A 19,679-nucleotide genomic window follows, 5' to 3' on the forward strand; every position below is an offset into this window, starting at 1 on the left:
GTGATATGAATTTATGAGAAAGAATTTATAAGCTAGTTGTAGATAAACCACTTGAATTCTCTGCTAATCAGAAGCTGCTCACTCCATACTCGCAGTTAAATAATTGCCATTCACTGGACTTAATTTCTTATCTAGTTTAGACTCTGAATCTTGTGCCTGAAGCTATGACTTAGGCTTAGCTGAGCAAGGCAACGAATGTCAAATCTAAATTTGTTACTGTACAGAAAAATCCAATTCTGCGTAGGAAAACCTTGTTGATTTAGTAGCTCTGTTCTTTTACTGGTGGTTAGGTTTGATTTGAGATTTGAGAACGAGTCCACAATGAAAAACCAAAGTTCTGATCACTCTCTTCATTAAACACTTAATTTGTGTTCTGCCCCTGTGTAGAAATCAGTAGCTTCATGCTATGAGCACAGAGGAAGGTTTGAGTTACAAGGGGTTTTTAAAAATCAAGTCCAAATCCCTCAAGCCAGGAAAAGTCATCCCAAGCCTCTGACAAGGTAACTAGAATGTTAGTCTCTTGGTTCCCAGTCCTGTTTGCTTTTCATTTTTTAAATGCTGCTTTGCATACTACTTGTAGAGAACAGTCAGAAAGTGTATGATCATTTTTCTTGTCTTCAGGGACTACCATATTCTTGCTTTCTTCATATGTCTCTGATCTTCTGTTTTTATTGCTGTTGTTCATTCTCCATTTGTGAACAACTGTGAGAACCCCCCTTGCCCCAAGCCCTACTGGGCCTTTATTTCTCTCTTTCCTTGCTTAGCTCATTCACTTACAGAATGACATTTGAGCTGGGCCTTGAAAGATCGTTAGTTGTCACCTGACAGAGTTGAGGGAACAGAATTAGCAAAGACAGAGAGGCAACTGTTAGGCAATAATGTGTAGTTGAATATAGCGTGCTTGGAGTAGAGATGGACTGGAGACATCAGTACCACAAGCTAGGTTTCTGTCACCAGACTACTAAAATCATCCATCATCTACAGTGCATACTGGAGCTTTCAGATCCAGTGCACTTCCAAATCCATTCATTTTCTTTTAGGTATTTGGTGAAAGCCTAGCAAAAGGGTCTTCAGCCATTGGGTAGCCAAATAGCTTATTACTACAACAGGGACACTAATTTACTTCTTTACATAAAAAACACAGACTATTGAGCAATAATTCCTAGATTAGGGTATCATAACTCGTCGGTAAACAATAGTTTTTAAAAATGTACAAGGTGATTTATCATTTGTAAAGTAGTGGCATGGAGCTTAGCGGTTAAGGATGCCAGTACTAGAGTCAGAGAGTCAGACGCCTGCGTCCAAATCCTAGCACTGGTTAGAAACCCTCATAGTTACTGTGCTTTCCATTGCACTAAGACGGAACGTTCTGACCAGGGGAAAATAAAAAGTGAAGATAAATATTCTTAAGTGATCTGGCTATATTATCCCTGTTTCTAGTATGTGTTCCAGGTTCTCTCCTACCCAAGTAAGATTCTCTCTAACATTTCCCATCCCTGTTTAATCCTCAGATAGGCTCAGAAAGCTCAGGAACCCTGTGGATAAGTGCCAGCGCCAGTGTGGGCTAAGTGTCCTACCCAGCAGGTTGTATGATGGGACACCCTGAACAATAGATACTTAACATATTTACCTGTGTTAGTTTCTCTATAAGGTAAGAAACTCTTTCTCATGCAGTAGCCAGAACCATCTTCCTCAAGCTTGGTTTTGATTTTGTCAACTCCACTTTATGATACCTTTTAATTAGCCTGTGAAAGCTAATTAAACTGCCAGTCATGGCCTTCAGTGGCCTCCACAATCCACTTTACAAATTTCTCCATCCCCTGCTCTGACTGTATTATTATCATCATCATTATTTTCTGAATTCCAGCTCTAAAAATAAATGTGATCTGAGTCATACTGTTCCCAAAAATCTTGTTTTAGTGCTTCAATTAAAAGTCTACTGCAACTGTTAGTTTAGAACAGAACATACAAAGATTCGCACAGAGAAAACGCTGCCAGAATTCTGGCTTTTCACCTGCTCTACTATTGGATGTCAGATTCATGACATTTCGCCCCCAAATTTGGTAGGAGGGCATGATTACCCACTTCATGGTAGAAACGGCAACATCCTTTTGTCTTCAACCTCCTCTCCCCATATGCTAGGAAACATACCATGCTTTTGTCAGCTTTGGATCATAAATCTGAAGGGCTCATGGGGAGACACATTTTAAAATCTTTTCATTTCTAAAGCTTTAAGTGTCATTTTTTTCTATGTAGAGTTGAACTCTGCTTAGGAGTCCTTTTGCATGTCCCTATTCCGTGAGCTTTCTAAGTCTCACATTGTTCAACCTTCCCCTTCCAAGTTACTGGATTTCAGGAGATGGCCTAATTTCCTACTTCAAAGAAAATTAAGTTTATCAGGCCTGAAGTCCCTCAATTCCTCCCCAACCCCCCATTTCTTCTTCTTTTCATCTGTAGAGATTCACCTATATCAGCTACCGTTTTCTCAGAGAAAGAGGTGTCGTTTCCATTCTCAAAGCTAACCTGTGCTGTTGGACCTGTCTCTCTAGGGCTCTGGCTTCTCTGTCATCTTCAATTTCTCTTCTGCTTCTTTCTTCTTTTATCCTACAAACATGGTTTGATCTAAAATCTCATCCTAAAACAGTAAAAGTAACCCTTTCCCAAATCGGCTTTTCCCTCAAGCCAGCACACTATTTCCCTGCACCACCAAATTGTCTGAGAAACCAAATGTACATGTGCTGCTGTGTTTTCCCTCACCTGATTGTTTTCTTGTTTTTCCACCTATGAAGCCAAAACACTTCTCTCAAATGTTACCGATTATATAGTAAGTCTTTGCTTAATGTCCTCAATACGTTCTTTGACTTTGAGTGAAACAACATAAAATGAAACCAGTTTACCACAAGCTTGACAAGAGTTAGGTTCCTACAGCATCTCATCAATGTTAATAATGACAAGACGGTGAACGAAACATTTTTCAAGGACCTGTTGTGTTTCCTGTTTTCAAAATTTCAGGTCTTTTTTTAACCCACTTTTCACTTGACCCCTGCAGCACTTGACCTTGCTGACTACTTACTCCTAGAAGCCCGTTTCCCCTAGCACCCGTGATACACTGCTTCTATAACTGATGCCTTTTCTGTCTTCTTCACTGGCTCCTTCACTTAATAGCACTAACAATTACTGTGTGCTAAGACTGGCAGGCAGCGTGCTAAGTGTGGTGCATGTACATACCATTTAATACAAAAACTCCATGAATTAAGTGCTGTTACTATTCATACTTTACAAAGGAACAAATAGACACAGCGAAGTTAAGTAAACTTTCCAAGCCCCACAACTTGTAAAATGGCAGATCCAAGATACAAACCCAGAAAGCATGACTTCGTTTTGTTATTCTACCTTAAATTTGAGCCTCATCCTTGGTCTGTCCCTCTTCACACTGCATATTCTTCCTGGGCAACGTCATCCGTGCCTATAGTTTCACAGGTCGCTAATATTATTGCCCAGACTGGATGAGTTCTCAAATCTCTAGCTACACCTCAGAACTCTCTGCTAAGCTCCAGATCTGTATTTCCAACTGCATATAAATGATCTCTTCCAAGACATCCCACAAGTACCTGGAATATAAAATAGGTCCAAAATGAACTCATTATCTGCCCTTCCCACACCCAAAGTTGCTGCTGCTTTATTACAAATGCTTTATCATCTTCAGTCACACAAGTCAGAAACCTGGAAGTTAGTTTTCCTCTTCCCCCACAGCCGTCATTTCTGTCTCATCAATTTATCCCCTCTCCTCTGTATCCTGTTTAGCTGTCCTCTGTAACAAACTGGATCACCAGCCTCCTGAATTACCGCTCATCTAGGCTTTCTACTCCAGTCTGTCTTCCATATGCCATCATTACAAATACCTTACAAATACAAACCTGATGACAAAAGTCCCTCTGCTCCTTCACCCGGGAAAGCCCCTCACAGCCTGACACCCACACTTCCCTCGTATCACTCCCACCCACTGCCCCCGCCTCCTGGATGGGCTGCTGTTCCTGAAACACCATGTACTCTTTCAGGTGCCCGTGGGTTTGTGTTCCCCTGTACCAGTAATTTCCTCCCTGAACACTATCCTCCATATCCAACTCCAAAGTCACTTCCTCTGTGAAGTCTGCCTTATTCTCTTAGATTGTCACTTATTCAAGGGCATTCTTCCCCTGCTGTAGTTTCCCCTTGTGTTGTATTTTTAGAAACAAGAAAAAGCAAGTGTCCTCTAGTAAAGCTGGTTCTGTAACAGGCATTAAAGATCCCTCTCAGTACTCTGACAAAGACAGGCAGATCAAGAGGAAGAGGTCTTTGGCTGGAATTGTCAAAAACTAATTCTGTATGGAGGGATGTTTTAGAAGTGGGAAGTATCCCCTATATGGCCTCATTCCAGAGTTCTTAGTAACTCCCTCAGTCATAAGGTAGAGCCCACTTGCAGTTTTTCAGGAGGCATTTGCAGAATTTTTCTTTCTCTCAGCCTTCAGCGGCTCACATTTGGGCCACTTCACAGCTTGTAGGCACCTTACCAAAGGGCAGGAGGAGCTCACATCAGTGGTGAAACAATCAGTCCCCTGAGATTTTGTTAATGTTCTAGAATTTTGGGGGTAATGATAAGCAAAATTTGGAGATCAGATGTGAATTCCATTTATCCATGTTATCCCTGTACCAAACTGCTTCATTCCATTAGGAGGCAGTGACTAAGAACTGCAGTAGAAATGCATAGCTCCCATTAGACACACACATAGATTTACTTTTTAAAAAAACCAGAAAATGAAGCTAAGCCATGAAGCCTAAAATAATAAGCCCAGGTGCCAAAGTGAAAGAAAGACCGAAATAGGACAACTCTTTGAACTTGAACTTGGTCCAATCAACTTAGCTGTTTACTCTCTCAAGGTTTAGACAGAGTTTTGTTAACTTTCCGCTTCTATTTAAGAATTTAGGTCCCAGGGAGCAGATTCTTTGAAACCCAGGGTTGTCTAGCAAATTATTATATTGCTTATATGGAAAGTTATTTTCATCTAAAAAGCACAATGTTTTTCCTATCAATTTGTTTTCTGTTGTTTATATCATTTTAGAATTCATTGAAAAATATTGAAAGATATACGCAAGGTAAAATATGTGGGGGAGCCTTCCATTCTCTGGAAATTACTGACTTAAACTAAATATGAACCAAAATGGAATGAAGTGAGGATCACTGTGGTTTTAAGCAGATGTGTGTACCAAAGATCAAAGGTTTCCATTAAAAAAAAAAGATAGAAACTAGTAAGTTCTGCATTTCTCAATATAGTTCCCTTTTAAAATGGAACTTAAGTATATAAATGAGTAGGTTAATTAAATAATTAAAAGAGGCATCATCCAACTGTTATTTTAAATAATAAGAACACTGATAATATAAATTATCATCACAGGGTCCCTCCTATCAGAGTTAATATAAGACAATGAGCCAGAAGAGAACAGTTTTAGAGAAACAAAAATAATTGGTTTTTCCTACCAATAGCTCTGGAGACAGACAGACTTCCATTCACCCTCCAGGCACCAAACCAGACTACACAACCTCCAAGGGCTTCAATTCGCTGCTTTTCATCCTAAACAGCAATGCAATAAAAGAAGCAAATAATTAGATTCAGGATTTATTCATCTCCTTTAACAGTAAACAACATATAATACTCATCAGCTTCTCTTTATTTCTCTTTTGGAAGGTGGGCATGGTTGTGAGATAATAGTGATAATTATGGTAAATAAGTGAATCTTAATTAACTAGAAAACCATGTTTGTGGGACAGACCATACTTACCTCCCTGTCCGGTTTGTGTGGCTTCATTAGTTCAACAGCTTGGCCCCTTCTCACAAGCATAACCTGGGAATCACCCACCCAGGCCACATGCAGCACGTTGCCTCTGATAAACGTCACCACCCCTGTGGTCCCACATCTTAAGCTCTGGAAATAGTTTAAATACAACTAGAGTCAGTAACAATAAATAGATATCAAATTCTCATTGAAAAGCAATTTATAGTTGATACAGACATTTCAGTTGGGAGCTAGACTATTAACTCAATTTCACAAATAAACAGCAATTCCTATTCAAATTTCTCATTTTATGTGCATGTATGTATGTATGTGTACACACAGAGACCCAATTTGATCTGTGACATGCAAGACGGTGATGATTATTAATTCCATTTTATATACAGGTAAGAAAACTATGGCAGGTTATGTGACTTGTCCAAGGGCAGGTAACCGGTTAGTACATAAAAGAGAAATGAAATTCTTTTTCCTCCCAGTCCAGTGCTGATTCCATTATAGCAACCCTAAGAGTACAGATTACCATATTCTGGTCTCTGTTTTGTTACTGACCTACTGTATGTCTCGGAGGAGAGTCCTAGCTTTACAAAATAATATATATAGCATCTGACTGCTACATAAATGCTCCCATTCTCTGGATATTAAGAGAGGAGCTAAGAGATAACATACATTCCCTGGAGTGGTAAGATACTTATTTATACCTCAAACAAAAGAACTCCTCTACAATAATTTTAGGGGCCTTTGTTTTTGGAACATTGCATAAAGAATTAACAGCCTGGAATTTCACTCCAATAGCCCAGTCCACTGCGTTTGATACTAATATACTTAGATGACGTCTCCATTTGACATGAGTCACCACCAAATGAGCATGACTTTCTGTTACTAAGGACTTAGCCTAAATTAGAACCAATGCTTTGAGGGTAGTAAAAGGCCCCTTGTAGCCAATGAGAAAAACAACTTCTCATTTTCCCTGTATAGGGATAGTTTGTTATAAATCCTCACCCACCAATAAAATGTCTTCCCACACAGACTGTTCAGAAACTCAGCCCTCTGGAACACATGATAAAGACACTTCAGTGCATATGCCCTGGAGAGAACAGGAGGCACGGCTGCTACACAACAGGAATAGCTACTTTTCTTCCCAGCAGTGAGCAGCACATGGGCGCACAAGGAGGAAAGTAACTGCTGAGACAAACCTAAATTATTCAAGAGAACTATTGGCAGGACTGAGGGACACTAGGATCACTGGCCAAGCAAAGGAGGTGACATGGTCAGAAAAGCCATAATTTTGAGAACACAGGAAAAGGGATAGAGGATGAAGAAGACACGTGGTTCTCTTAGTTTCACGTTGGTGATTACAGGTCACCTCACGGGCCAGCTCTTGTCCTCAGAATGATGACAGCCAGCAGCTCCATGGCAGATGGCCAAGCAGTGCTGGCCCTCAAGAAACTGGATGGTCTGATGTAAAAATTGTATTTTATTTTCTAGCCCCACCGCTGTATGTAGACCGTCGTGGTTTCTGTTGTTGGATTTGCATATTCATCTAAACTTGGGGTACGGATGGGGAGAGATGGAATATTTCTCTTGATTAATACCAAATAGTTATGAATTATTGTTTCATTAATTCTAAGCCCCACTACTACATAACTATGAGATCAAAGGAATGGATTAAAATGATTACCCTGTCCTCTCCAAGTCCTTTTCAAAAGAGTTAATGTTTCGGTCATAGCAGAGGAGTCTGATTTTCTGTGTGTATATAATTCTGTAATTATTCTTAAAAATTAAAAATTATTCTCTTTCTATTGGCCCCCAGTTAGAAATGAATATAGAGTACTATAATTATGTACCAATATCAGAATGATAATTAGATTAAAATTTTTACTTCTAGATCTTCATATAGAACTCCTGTCATTCATTCAAAGTAAAAACCTTAAGCCTGATTAACCTTAATAAATTAGGACATGAGCTCGGACTTTTCTTCCTGTTAAAAGAAAATCAGTTCAGGGATCATCTAAGGATTCACTCTCTCCAAGCAAATTTTCCCTCAAGAGAGACAGAAAAACACTGCCAACCATTTAAAACCAAATGTATGGGAGTAATCCCAGCTTCTGTTTCTTTTTTAGACCATTGTTTTAATCACCATATTCAGATTTTATCACCAGAAATCTGCTTAGAGAGATGGTCCTGGTGTGAACCTGACAGGCAATGGTAAATAAGAAAGATAAAACTCACCTGCCAGGTCCATCAATGGATTGCCTTTCTAGAAAATTATAGCTTAGGAGTTTCTATACTGTACATCATATCACCCCACCAAAACTCTTCCTGAAAACAGAATTAGAACTACAACAGAATCCAGTACTATGGGTCAAGAATACAATTTGGAAGAGAACTTTAATGAATGCCTGCCCAAAATAGCCCTTTAACCACAGATCAAGGCAAGCTCCGCCAGTGCATTCATGGCTACAATTCATGAGGAAATGAAAATGCATACCTCCCTGGCTGCTTTCTGCACAAAGCGCTCATCAGTGACCCGGAAGGCCCGGCACAGGGCCTCAGCAGGGTCGTGGGGGAACATCTCCTGGCGTACTAAGTTAACGTGCAGGTGAACGGAGGCATAGATGGCAGCATCCACTCCCCCATGGCCATCAAACACGGCAAAGTAAGCTTGTTCTTCCTGGTCCTGTTGACAGAAGCAGAAACAGTTACGGGAGTTCGGCACAGCATGATGCAAATGAGCCAGTGCCTGTGCTGCGTCCATCCTCCTCCACTGCATTTGTCACCCAGAGAGTGAGACTAAATCTTTCCCTTTTCTGACGTGCCTCATCAGCTGCTAAAATATCTGCAATACTAGGACACCTGTTTACACACCAGAACACGAACACCTCATGCCCAAGAAGCTCAGGCTGAGGTGCCCTCTCTGAAAGCTGTTGTCTTGTACCATGGAAACCGCCCACATACATTTGCTTCAAAATTGCTGCTACAATTTTGAGGGGAGAGGGAGAAAAGAGAAATTAGGAGCAATTGAACAACAGCTGTTATGGATTGAGTATTTTTTTCCAAAAAAAAAAAAGTATTTTAGTAAAATTAGAAACGGAGAACAAAAGGAAATAATTGGCCTTCCAGCACAAGGCCAATTATGTTAGGTTGTTTAAAATACAGAGAGATCATGAAAACGTACCCAGACTTCTGAACTAGAATATCTCCTTCATAAGTTATTCATGGTTGCATTGAATCCTCACCGTAAATAACAGTCTCAACTGGTTAGCAAAACTTGAACCCCATCAGATGTCCAAATGCCCTGAACCACTTTACGTTGTCCCTCAACCAGATTTAGCTTCCCATTTCCTTGCCCACTCACTGCCTGAAGTTCTAAAACAACTGCCAGAAGGGTCTTCCAAACCTGTGCTCTGTCCTGACAAAGGAAGCCTAATCACAAGAGTACATTAAAACCATCAGTAGTTTGCTTCTTCACTTTCCGCCTAAGTGTTTAAATCACAGAGCTAACTCATGTAGGAGACCTGTAGCTCACTGAACTCTCACCGAGTCCTGGACTCCCTTAGGCAACTCTGGAATGACTTTGTCTTTGACATTCTTTAGGCTCTAGGAGCTCAGATGAGTCCAGGTCCTGTCATTCACAGTAAATCAAACATACAAAACAAATCATACAATCTTCATGTGCTTGTTTTCCCTTCTGTTAGGTAGTGATAAGTTACTATCTCATGGGGATTTGGTAGGACTACTAAAACAACAGGTATATTTGTGCTTCGAAAAAGTTCTTTTAAAGGGTATACTACATTTACAAAAGTACTACATATAAATGTCCATAGAGTAATGATAATATCCAAATATTATGAAATCTATATCTAATCTATAACTAGTTAATTCAACAATTTAATCAACACCATCTATATATAATGCCATCAGAGATTAACTGATTAAAGTATCTAGAAAAAAGTCCTGACATGTAGAATTTCTTCTGTACTGAAGTAGTACTCATTTTTAACTCAATTGGCAGAACAAGGGTAAAATGGAAAAACAGCATATACAAGCAGTTTTTAAATGATGAGTAAGCTGTTGTGGGATTATCAAAAAAGGGAGGGGGTAATATCTCTGGGGGTGTGTGTGAATATAACTAAACAATGCGAGATTGGTGGGGAGATTTCTTAATATAGCATCAGAAGAAACAGAAGGGAGCCAAATGGATCTCTTTAAATAGTATAGCTTAAAAAAAAAAAAAAACATTTTCCCTGTTATAAATATAATGTATGCGTGTATGTATCAATTATAATCCTACCCTCCACAGACAACCAGTCATATTTCTATACATACAGATTTTTAAATAAAATTAGGATCATACTGTACATAGAATTTTATATCCTGCTTCTTGTCATTTATTATATTAGCATTTCCCCTGTCATTAAGTATTACCCAAAGACATAACTTTAAATGGGTATGTACCATACATCTTAATGAGCATATCATAGTTACCATTCCCTATAGATAATGATTTAGATTTCTAATTTTTTATTACTGACAATGTTGTGTAAAATATTTATGTAAAACAAAACATATAGGTAAGACTTTTCTGCATTTCTGTTTCTTATAAAATTAAAAGTGAAATTACCATATCAAGGGGTGTGTCAATTTACAAGGTTCTAAGTATGTGTTGCCAAACTGCCCTCAAAGCCTGTTTCACTATAGCCAGGTGCTCCTTTCTGAATTCGGCCTCTCGACTGATTTTGAGGCAAAAATGAAAACCAATCAAGTCAACAAATGGCCATGATGCCCTCAAACCTGAGTATAATCTTCAAATGGGTGTAATGATACAAGGATTATCACGTAACAGCCTTTTGGGTGATATTTGCGTGGGCAAGATAACATTTGGAAACATATCACCTGATCTATCTTTGTAAAATAATCACCAGTTACCAACCCACCATCACTGCTTATCAGACCTTAACAGTCAGCTAAAATTAAAATTTAGCTGTTAAATAAAAGAAATACTGTGCTCTGTAGAATTTACTGCATTGTAATTTTTAAGTTATGGACTTGAGTGAAGAGACAAGTGACAGGCAAAGGAAACAAACCTACCTCTGTTTGCATTAACATAATACACTTAATAGAAAGAAAAGAGGATGATAACAAGAAAATGGTTATTAAGTTGACAAGGCTCATATGATCCAATTTGTCAGTCACAGAGATTCATGAAATGCAATTCCAGCTGCTTTCCTATCTCAGAAACCAAGACATTAAAAAAAAAAAAAAAAACAACACATGAAACCAGAAAACTCTCAGTCTCAGATTCATTCTTTTGTTTTTGTTTTTGTTTTGTGTTGGTTGCTTCAGCAAAATAGAAATGTGGGAATTTCATAAATACCATTTGATTATACTATCAAAGTAGTTTCCTTTAAAAAAACAGCTTTGTTAAGATACAACAGATTTCTTCTTGGCTTGTGTGTTTATAGAATAGCTCTGGAAGGTTACACAAGAAACTGTTAGTTCCCTTGCCCTCATGCAGGACAACCGAGTGAGAGACAAGGATGAGAGTTTATTTTCCAGTTCTAAACCACACATTACCTATGCAAATAACAGACAGGTTCCTCTCCTTTTGTCTGATCACAACACCTGTGCCACCGTGCCCTTAAGTCCCATTCCAGCCTCTCCGAACTGCTAGAAGTACACTACAAGTTTTCCTGTTAGCAAATAGGACCAGGAAGGTGTTGGTTTTGCTTTTTAAATCTCATTGACTCTTCAGAAGTGCCCTTTACCTCTAGGTTGAAGAGCATATTAAAGTCAGGAATGCAGACATGTTTGTCCTCCATTTTCCTGCGCATGTTTTTGATGGCATGGATGGATGTCTCGTAATAAAGCTGGGGTCTCCTGCGGAGAGGGAAGTCTTTCACCCAGCTGCAGCAAATCTCGTGCAGTTTGCTGAACACAGAACGGGCCAATTTCACTGTCTCAATCTCTGAAAGAAACACAGAACCCCCAATGAAGAGCCTTGTAAAAACTGCTTTTCACTTGCACGATTGGTAAAGACAGAAGTAGGTCACATTAGTCAAGCTCCTTCTTAAAGGAAGAAATTCCCCCTTCTCAAGAGAAATGAAATGTTGATTCTGGAGAGAGAAAATGACAACCTATCTAACATAAAAATCATCAGCCAGCAGCTGCAACTTAGATAATCCTTATGTCCTAAGGAGAAAAATCTCCAGTCAGGGCTGGATTTCTTCTCGCCTGTGAAGTGCTCAGGCCACTACTGTCTAGTTCAGAGTGCTGGTTACCTTCGGGTTGGCGGCCACGGTTACTGGGAGAGCCAGCCCCCTATGCTTGGAATGAATGAAATATGAACAGTGGTTATCCAGTTAATTGGAATATGAAAGGCCTATGAAAAAAGATTATTTATTTACAAACTACAGGAAAAAGAAGAGTTTGCCTTGATTACACATTTGTCTGTGTCTCACTTTCTTCCTTACCTCTACCTCCTCCGAGTTCCCCAACTTTTCTCTCCCATACGTGATCATAATTTAGAGGTAAATTTTATTTGATGTACTTTTAATTAATGTTTTAGGCAGTAACTTAAATAGTTTAGCAAATGGGTTAAGACTTTTGTATTTCTCTAAGGAAAAACAAGTACTTAAATTCTATGTGTGTAACCCTATATAGAAAAAAAAGATGGCAATCAGAGGATTCTTTACCCTAGACTATTTAAATCTGCTACATGACCTGTTAAGTGGAGTAGCCTGGGTGACTTCTGGGGCTGACTTGCATCCATCAGAGGATGGACAGATGTTGAAAGCCTTTCAAGCAACACTAAATAGTACCGACCAGACTATCATCTCCAGTCAAGTTGTCCTTTACTCAAGTTGCAGCTATTGAAATATCCAAACGGAGATTATGTTTTCTTAGGACGGTATTTAGAGGTTCCTCCTACATCCCAGGTAAAAAAAAAATTAGAATTTTTTAAAACTTTACTAAGATACAGCATGACAGCCTGAGAAAATGTGTGCCAGATGGGAAATGGCTTTGCGTGCCTCCTCTGATCTAGAACACAAATCCCAAAGAAGAGAATGTGTTCTAGAACAGCCTGGGAACTTAGATTCTCATTTTGTATTCCTCGCCCTGCCATTGCCTTAATCTGTGACTACATTTACCTGTTTTCTTATTCAAAATTCTTTTTAAAATGACTGTTCAGAAAACTGATCTCAAGGTTTTTGTTGCTTTTTTTCTCATTTACAGGGTAGTAAACCATGTTTTGTGGCTTTGTCCCTTTGACATTTTTATATGAAAGTTTTATATGAAAAAGTTCAAAGAGCAAATAAAATCTGAGGAGGTGTGTATAAGAGGGAAACTGAGGCCAGTAAACAACCCAACATTTTGATTGTTTTGAGCAATTCCAGTCTTTGTTTTAAAGCATCAGTTACCAGAGACTGTCTCTTTCAGCCAGCAATTACCTGTTTGTATCACTCCACCCCTATGGTCTCTGCAGCAGTAGAGTCACCCAAATGTAGACCCTGCATTTGTCTGCATTGGACTCAATCACAACAGAGGACTGCAAAACAAGTGAATTCAGAAACTCTGAGGGAGAATGGGGTGGGATGAAACAACTGATACTATCAGTATAGTTCCTAGATTTCCAGATAATAATATAAACCACTGTATCATTCTTTGGTTTGTATATTACTCTTAGTATATAGACTTGGACTGTCCAATAAGGTAGCTTCCTAGGTTTAATGTGTTATTTGCCACCCAACAAACATTCCTCTTTCTACCAGGAACATTCCTTCTCTACTCTCAGTCCCATGTGCATCTAAGGAGTAAAACATGATTTACCAATTAACAGAATCACACCCCTCTGGCCATAGTTATTGGTTCGGGAATGGGAAATAATCCAAGCTGGGCTGATTGGAGTAAAACCTGTGACTTATATGAGCAATGGAGTAAAGTTACTAATTTTCCCACTTGATTTGAACCTGGGCAGCTGAAGACCTGGCATTCCTAGTAGTCGTTCTGCTGCCACTTGGAGCCTGAAAATAAAATCAAAATGAAAAAGAGAGTTGGAGCAATACCAGGTTCTGATGACATATGAATCCTTGAATCTAGCTGTGTAGCTCTTACCTTGAAGGGTAGCCAATAAATTCTGTTTTGCTGAAGCCAGTTTGAGTTGTGTTGGTGGTCACTTTGCAACCAAATAATTCTTGAGTAAACATCAAGCATAAATGCTAGATTTTGGGTTGAGCCAAATTTTGCCCTACAGTGTCCAACATGTATCCACCTAGTTCTACTTTATTAAGTATATGTTTAAAAATAAAGAATGTATGTTGAATTTTATCAAATGCTTCTTTGGGCATCTTTAGAGATTTTTCCGGTTTTTTTATATAAATTACGTTAACTGATTTCCCAATATTTTTGTTTTGTTCACTGCTGTTTCCCCAGCATAGTGCTAAGTACATGGTAGACCCTCAATATAATACTCATCAAATAAATTAACTGTTGTACTTAATGTACAAATATTTTGACCTAATATGTTTAATATTGATTACTAAGACTGATCTCATTTCATTTTTTAATTTTGTCTTAGACAAGTTTTGGTATCACTTTTGCTGTGCAAAATTTCCTTCTTTATCCATGCAATTGAATAATTCATTTTAAAAAGCATTGGAATTGTCTATCTTTGATTCTTCACCTGTAGAATTATCTGCTCCCTGTCTCTTTGGAAAGGTAGCTCCATAACAGTCTTCTCAATCTGTTTCTTCGTTAATTTGTGTTTTTCTAGAAAATACCCAGGTTTTCACATTCACACAATGTTTAAAAAATTCTTTTAATTACCTTTGTATTAGTGATCATTTTCCCTTTGTTTTTAATTTTTACATTGGGATATTTCAACCTAAAATTGATTTTAGGTTGTCTAGACAGGAGTTACATCTGCTAAACTAAATTTGTACCAACAGATATGCAAGGTTGTTTAGCAAACATTCTGTTATGGATGATGTAAACATGAAAAGAACTTGAAGGTTTTTTTTAAAGACTGTTTTTGGAAACAACTAAAAGGAGACACAAAAGGCATTTCAGTGGGAACTTACTGCCTTTAAGCCAGTGACAGCAGGCCGTATTCAGTATGCTCATTTCCCTCTGACACATGGAGAAACACAATATGCCCTGTAGGGACGCTCCTCAGTGCAATTCACACTGAGGGATTTGGGTTAAATAGATTAAGGACTTGCCAATAATTGAGAATTATAATAGACCATTCTGAATCACAGCAGTGGCATGGAGAAATTACTGGGTAATCTCTTGGAAAAATATAAAATCAGAATGACCAATGATACCCACCAAAAGAAAAACCCTTCATTTCACTTTTGCTATCTTATGGGGGTTCAGAAAATTCTTCCAAAGTAGGCATGTAGGACAACGTTTCAGTCTTGCTACGTTAAGTATTCTCCTTCTGCAGGGAGTGGTGTTGAACATTAGTGTGTAAATAATTGCTGCTTGAAATGGAAAAATAAAATTAAAAAGGGTGTGAAAAAAAAGGAAATTACTCAAAGTAGTAGTCCAACCCCTCACAGCTGTAAGTTACTCATCAGTCCTTAATGTCACTGTCCTGAGCTAGAGCTGAGTCAGCCATCAGCCTGGCTGCAGTGAAGCAGAATATACTCTCCCTCATCTTTTCATTACAGGGCTTTTACTTCATGCACCAGTACCAGAGGAAAGACCAATGCTTTGTAGCAGGATTCCATCCAGCGTGACTTTGGAATAATTTGTTTCCAAGTGAATCAATTACTCTCAGTAAAAACAAGCAGAGGAATTCCTTCCTTGCCCATTTTCTGCCAAAAATGAGCTAGAGACATAAAGGAAGACCAGGAATATTTGTATCTGCCTCAGGTTCTCTGGAATCTAGCTACTCTAATTCATTAATAGATGCTTTGCTCCTTATGCACCATAATTCAAGGTAAACGCTTAAAATAGAACAAATAGAATGAAATATTAAAATTCCTTAAACAGTTTTAGTAGTAATTTCATATTTTTTACAAAATTGGTATTTCTTTAGAGTGTCAAATATGTATAAGTAATACATTAATAAATATGCCTTCCTTAATAAATAAAACCTCATAATTTGCCTGGATAAAAGAAATACAATGATCCATGCAATTAAATCACATGTCTGACTGTCATAAAGTGCTCTATTTATTGGTTGATATAAAATTTAATATAATTAATGAGAAGTTTTGTTACAACTGATTTCTTGAATTTTTATATCTGATTTTTTACTTGGATTCTTAAAGGTAAGCTAAAAATTTTAAACACTTTTGCTTAAACTGTCTCCCCTCACTCATCACTCACTCATCTTTCCTGTTTTCTTCACATCTTTCACTTTACTTTTTCCATTTATCTAGATATTATTTATGATAACATCCTGTTATGATTAGCTCTTGTTCCAATTACCTTCACATATTTTCCAAATATACTTGTATTTTTCTTTTTTTCCTTTTATTGATTAGTTTGAAAAAACCATTTTTTTGCGTTTTTTTCTCTTGATACCACCATAAAATCAGCCATAATTTGATTTTGTATTTTGCAGACATTTTCTGTGTGTCATTACACATGAGTAGATTTTTATATTTTCAAACCAATGATATAGAAAGGTACTCACCTACAGTCCCTTCTGTGCCATCCGTTTCCTTGGGGATATAGTGTGCAGAAAGATCACTCTGAAGGACTTCATCTGATGTGGCTCTGGCTAAAGCAGCAGCCAAAAAGGAAGGGCAGTTACTGGAAGAGAAAAATAAAAGGCTATTTCAGTAAGAATCAGGAAATAATACATTCAACATTATTATTATTATTATTATTATTAACATACTATCTCAAAACAAAATTATACCGTTAAACAATATTCAACACATTTATTGAGTGCATATTATGTGCTAGGCTTATAACACAGATATAGGCCCTAACCTAGTCGGGCATATGATCTATTTAGGAAGATAGATGATAAATAAGTAATCACATAGGATATAACAACATTGGGACAAGTTTTATAAAGGAAACAAACAGGATACAATAATAGACAATAAGAGGGGGTAGGTACAGACTTAGAATGGTCAAGAATGCCACACCTTGAAGGATGAGAAAGCCTCAGGTATGTGGGGGTGGGAAGTTGGGAGAGAATGTTTCAGGCAGAGAAAATAGCATGTGTACAGACCCTTCTGAGAGCTCGGTATATTTGAGGAACTGAAAGAAGCCCAGAGAAGATGTAGTGGGTGACAGAGAAAATGGCAGGGAATAAGGTCAGAGGAACAGGCAAAGGTCAGTTATATGGACCTTTTAGAGAATAGTAAGGAATACAGGTTTTACTCAGTGCAGTGGAAAGTCACAAAAGACTGTAAGCAAGAGAATGCCATAACCAGACATTAATTAAAATATTACTTTGCTGTGTCAAAGGAAATTGGAAGGGAGCAAGAATGTAGAAGGGTGACCAATAAGGAGATTGTTGTAGAACCATGTAAAAAAGTATATTTTGGAGAAAGAAAATATAGAACTTGCTGATTATTGGATGTAGAGAGAGGGAGAAGAGAATTAGGCTGCGTCCTGGGTTTGGGGTTTGGTCTGAGCAACTAACTAGGTGAGTGGTGGCATCATTCACCTAGATGGAGAAACCAGGAAAAGAACAGGTTTGTGGAGGAAAAGGGGTTACATAGAAAACAAGAATTCATTTTAGCATGTTCAGTTGGAAATACCTGTGTGATAGCCTAGTGCAGGTGTCCAGTGGTTAATGAGATATTCGAGTGTGGAGCTCAGATTTTAGGAAATTCGGAAGTCATGAATTTATGGATAGTGTTTAAAACTACGGAAACAGAATGGCTCTCAGAGGGAGAATATAAAAAGAGAATTGTTTTGAACCAGGGGTTTCTATGTGTCTCCTGTTTTCCCCCTCCTGGAACAGGAAGCTAAGCTTATGCCTCACCATTGTATGTTGGGTAGTGGTGGGGAAGGGGGAAGATGATTTGTCTTTTTAGTCCCCAAGTTTTCAAATCAAGTGGAACTACATTCAAGGTGCTGTCGTCAAGAAATTGTACCCATGGAATCTGCACCTGGACCTGAGCTCAGTGAGATCCTGAACCTCAAGCCTGACCCAGATGCCATAAAGGGATGACACTTTGGGAGATTTGAGGGGGAGGATGTGAGTGTATTTTGCATGTGGGAAGGATGTGAACTGTGCGGCCAGAACAGACTGGCAGATGGTTTTTTCTAAAGGCCACAGCAATATTTCTGGTCCCATATACCCTGTAAGAACCTTACCATCCCACAGAAAGAGGCAATCTGTTTCCCCTTCTTTGAATGTGAGACTGATTAAAAAAAAAAAAAAAAAGACAAAAGTGATGCTGTGTGACTTCTGAACTTCGGTCATAAAAGACTACATGACTTTCCCCCTGGCTTTCTCTTCTCTCTTCTTTTCCCTCTCGCCCCGTCCCCCGGACATGGATGGGCTCATGTGGATGTGAACTGAGGCTCCCAGTCAATATTATCAGCGGCCTTCACATCATACCTGTCCTCAGCCTGAGTCAGCTGAGGGCCCAGACTGAAAGACAGAAATGGAACAGAAATAAGCTGACCCTGCTTTGTCCAGTCTGAATTCCTGGCCCAAAGAAACTATGAACATAATAAATGATTGTTTTATGTTACTAAGTTTTGTGCTAATTTATTACACAGTCATAGTAACTGGAAACTCAACATTTAAAAGCTTGGTAGAAGATAAGGAATCTATAAATACTGAAAAGAAATAGCAAGATAAGCGAAAGGAGAACCAAGAGAGTAGAATATTTGAAGGAGGGAATAGTCAACTACATCAATATTGCTGGAAGGTCAAATAAGGGGGAAAAATGGATATTGAATTTAATAACATGTAAATCATCACTGACTGGGTACCAAGAAAATTCAATGGGGAAAGAATAGTCTATTCCACAAATGATGCTGGGACAATTGGATATCCACATACAAAATAATCAAGTTAGACTCTTCTTAAACCATATACAAAAATTGACTCAAAATGGATCATAAACCTAAATGTAAAACTATAAAAATCTTAAAAGAAAACAGAGAAGTAAAACCTCATGACCTTGAATTAGGCAATGGGTTTCCTAAATAATGACACTAAAAACACAAGCAACAAAATAAAAAATAATTAAATTGGACTATGTAAAAATTAAAAATATGCCACATAATCCAGAAAATGAAAAGACAACTCAGAGAATGGTAGAAAATATTTGAAAATCATATATCTGATGAGGGACTGGTATCTAGAACATATAAAGAACTCTTATAATTCAATAATAAAAAGACAACCCAATTTAAAAATGGGCAAAGGATATATGAATAGGTATTTCTCCAAAGAAGACATACACATGGCCAATTAGCACAAGAAAAAAATAACATCATTAGTCATTAGGGAAAAGCTAATCAAAACCAGTGAGATACCACTTCACACCCATAATAGAATGACTATAATAAAGAGGTAATAACAAGTGTTGGTGACTAGTAGAAAAACTGGAACTCTCACATATTTCTGGTAGGAATATAAAATGGTGCAGCTGCTTTGGCAGTTCCCTAAAATGTTAAACACACAGTTGGTAGATGGCTCAGCCATTCCACTCACAGGTATATATTCAAGAGAAATAAAAACGTAATCCACACAAAAGCTCTTATAGGAATGTTCATAACAGCATTATTCAAAATAGCCAAAACGTAGAAAAAACCAAATGTCCATCAACTGCTACAGGCAAATAAAAGGCAGTATATTCATGCAATGGAGTATTATTCAGCCATAAAAGGAATGAAGTAGTGATATATGGTACAGCGTG

General features: G+C 38.1%; 2 protein-coding genes across 10 annotated transcripts in view; one reads left to right on the forward strand and one right to left on the reverse strand.

The window, feature by feature from the left end:
- Positions 1 to 19,679, forward strand: part of TRIM37 (tripartite motif containing 37) — a 162,144-nt gene that overhangs the window by 92,568 nt on the left and 49,897 nt on the right. Inside the window, exon 26 of one of the 8 annotated variants that reach the window (XM_074319747.1) lies at positions 15,501 to 15,564. The exons of the other annotated variants lie outside the window; for them this stretch is intronic. Coding sequence (XP_074175848.1) covers positions 15,501 to 15,549 — 49 coding nt within the window. The 3' untranslated portion in view covers positions 15,550 to 15,564. Of the gene's footprint in view, positions 1 to 15,500; positions 15,565 to 19,679 lie in introns of those variants that run through there. 8 annotated transcript variants of the gene reach the window in all.
- The window catches only part of PPM1E (protein phosphatase, Mg2+/Mn2+ dependent 1E), a 125,898-nt gene that overhangs the window by 5,248 nt on the left and 100,971 nt on the right, over positions 1 to 19,679 (reverse strand). For both annotated transcript variants that reach the window (XM_019736354.2, XM_074319753.1), the window contains exons 2-6: positions 16,475 to 16,593; positions 11,595 to 11,794; positions 8,318 to 8,506; positions 5,818 to 5,961; positions 5,516 to 5,609 (exon numbers count right to left, since the gene is read on the reverse strand). In XM_019736354.2, coding sequence (XP_019591913.2) covers positions 5,516 to 5,609; positions 5,818 to 5,961; positions 8,318 to 8,506; positions 11,595 to 11,794; positions 16,475 to 16,593 — 746 coding nt within the window. The remainder of the gene's footprint in view (positions 1 to 5,515; positions 5,610 to 5,817; positions 5,962 to 8,317; positions 8,507 to 11,594; positions 11,795 to 16,474; positions 16,594 to 19,679) is intronic.

Source organism: Rhinolophus sinicus, linkage group LG15 (assembly GCF_036562045.2).
Source record: "Rhinolophus sinicus isolate RSC01 linkage group LG15, ASM3656204v1, whole genome shotgun sequence".
Classification (NCBI taxonomy): Eukaryota; Metazoa; Chordata; class Mammalia; order Chiroptera; family Rhinolophidae; genus Rhinolophus; species Rhinolophus sinicus.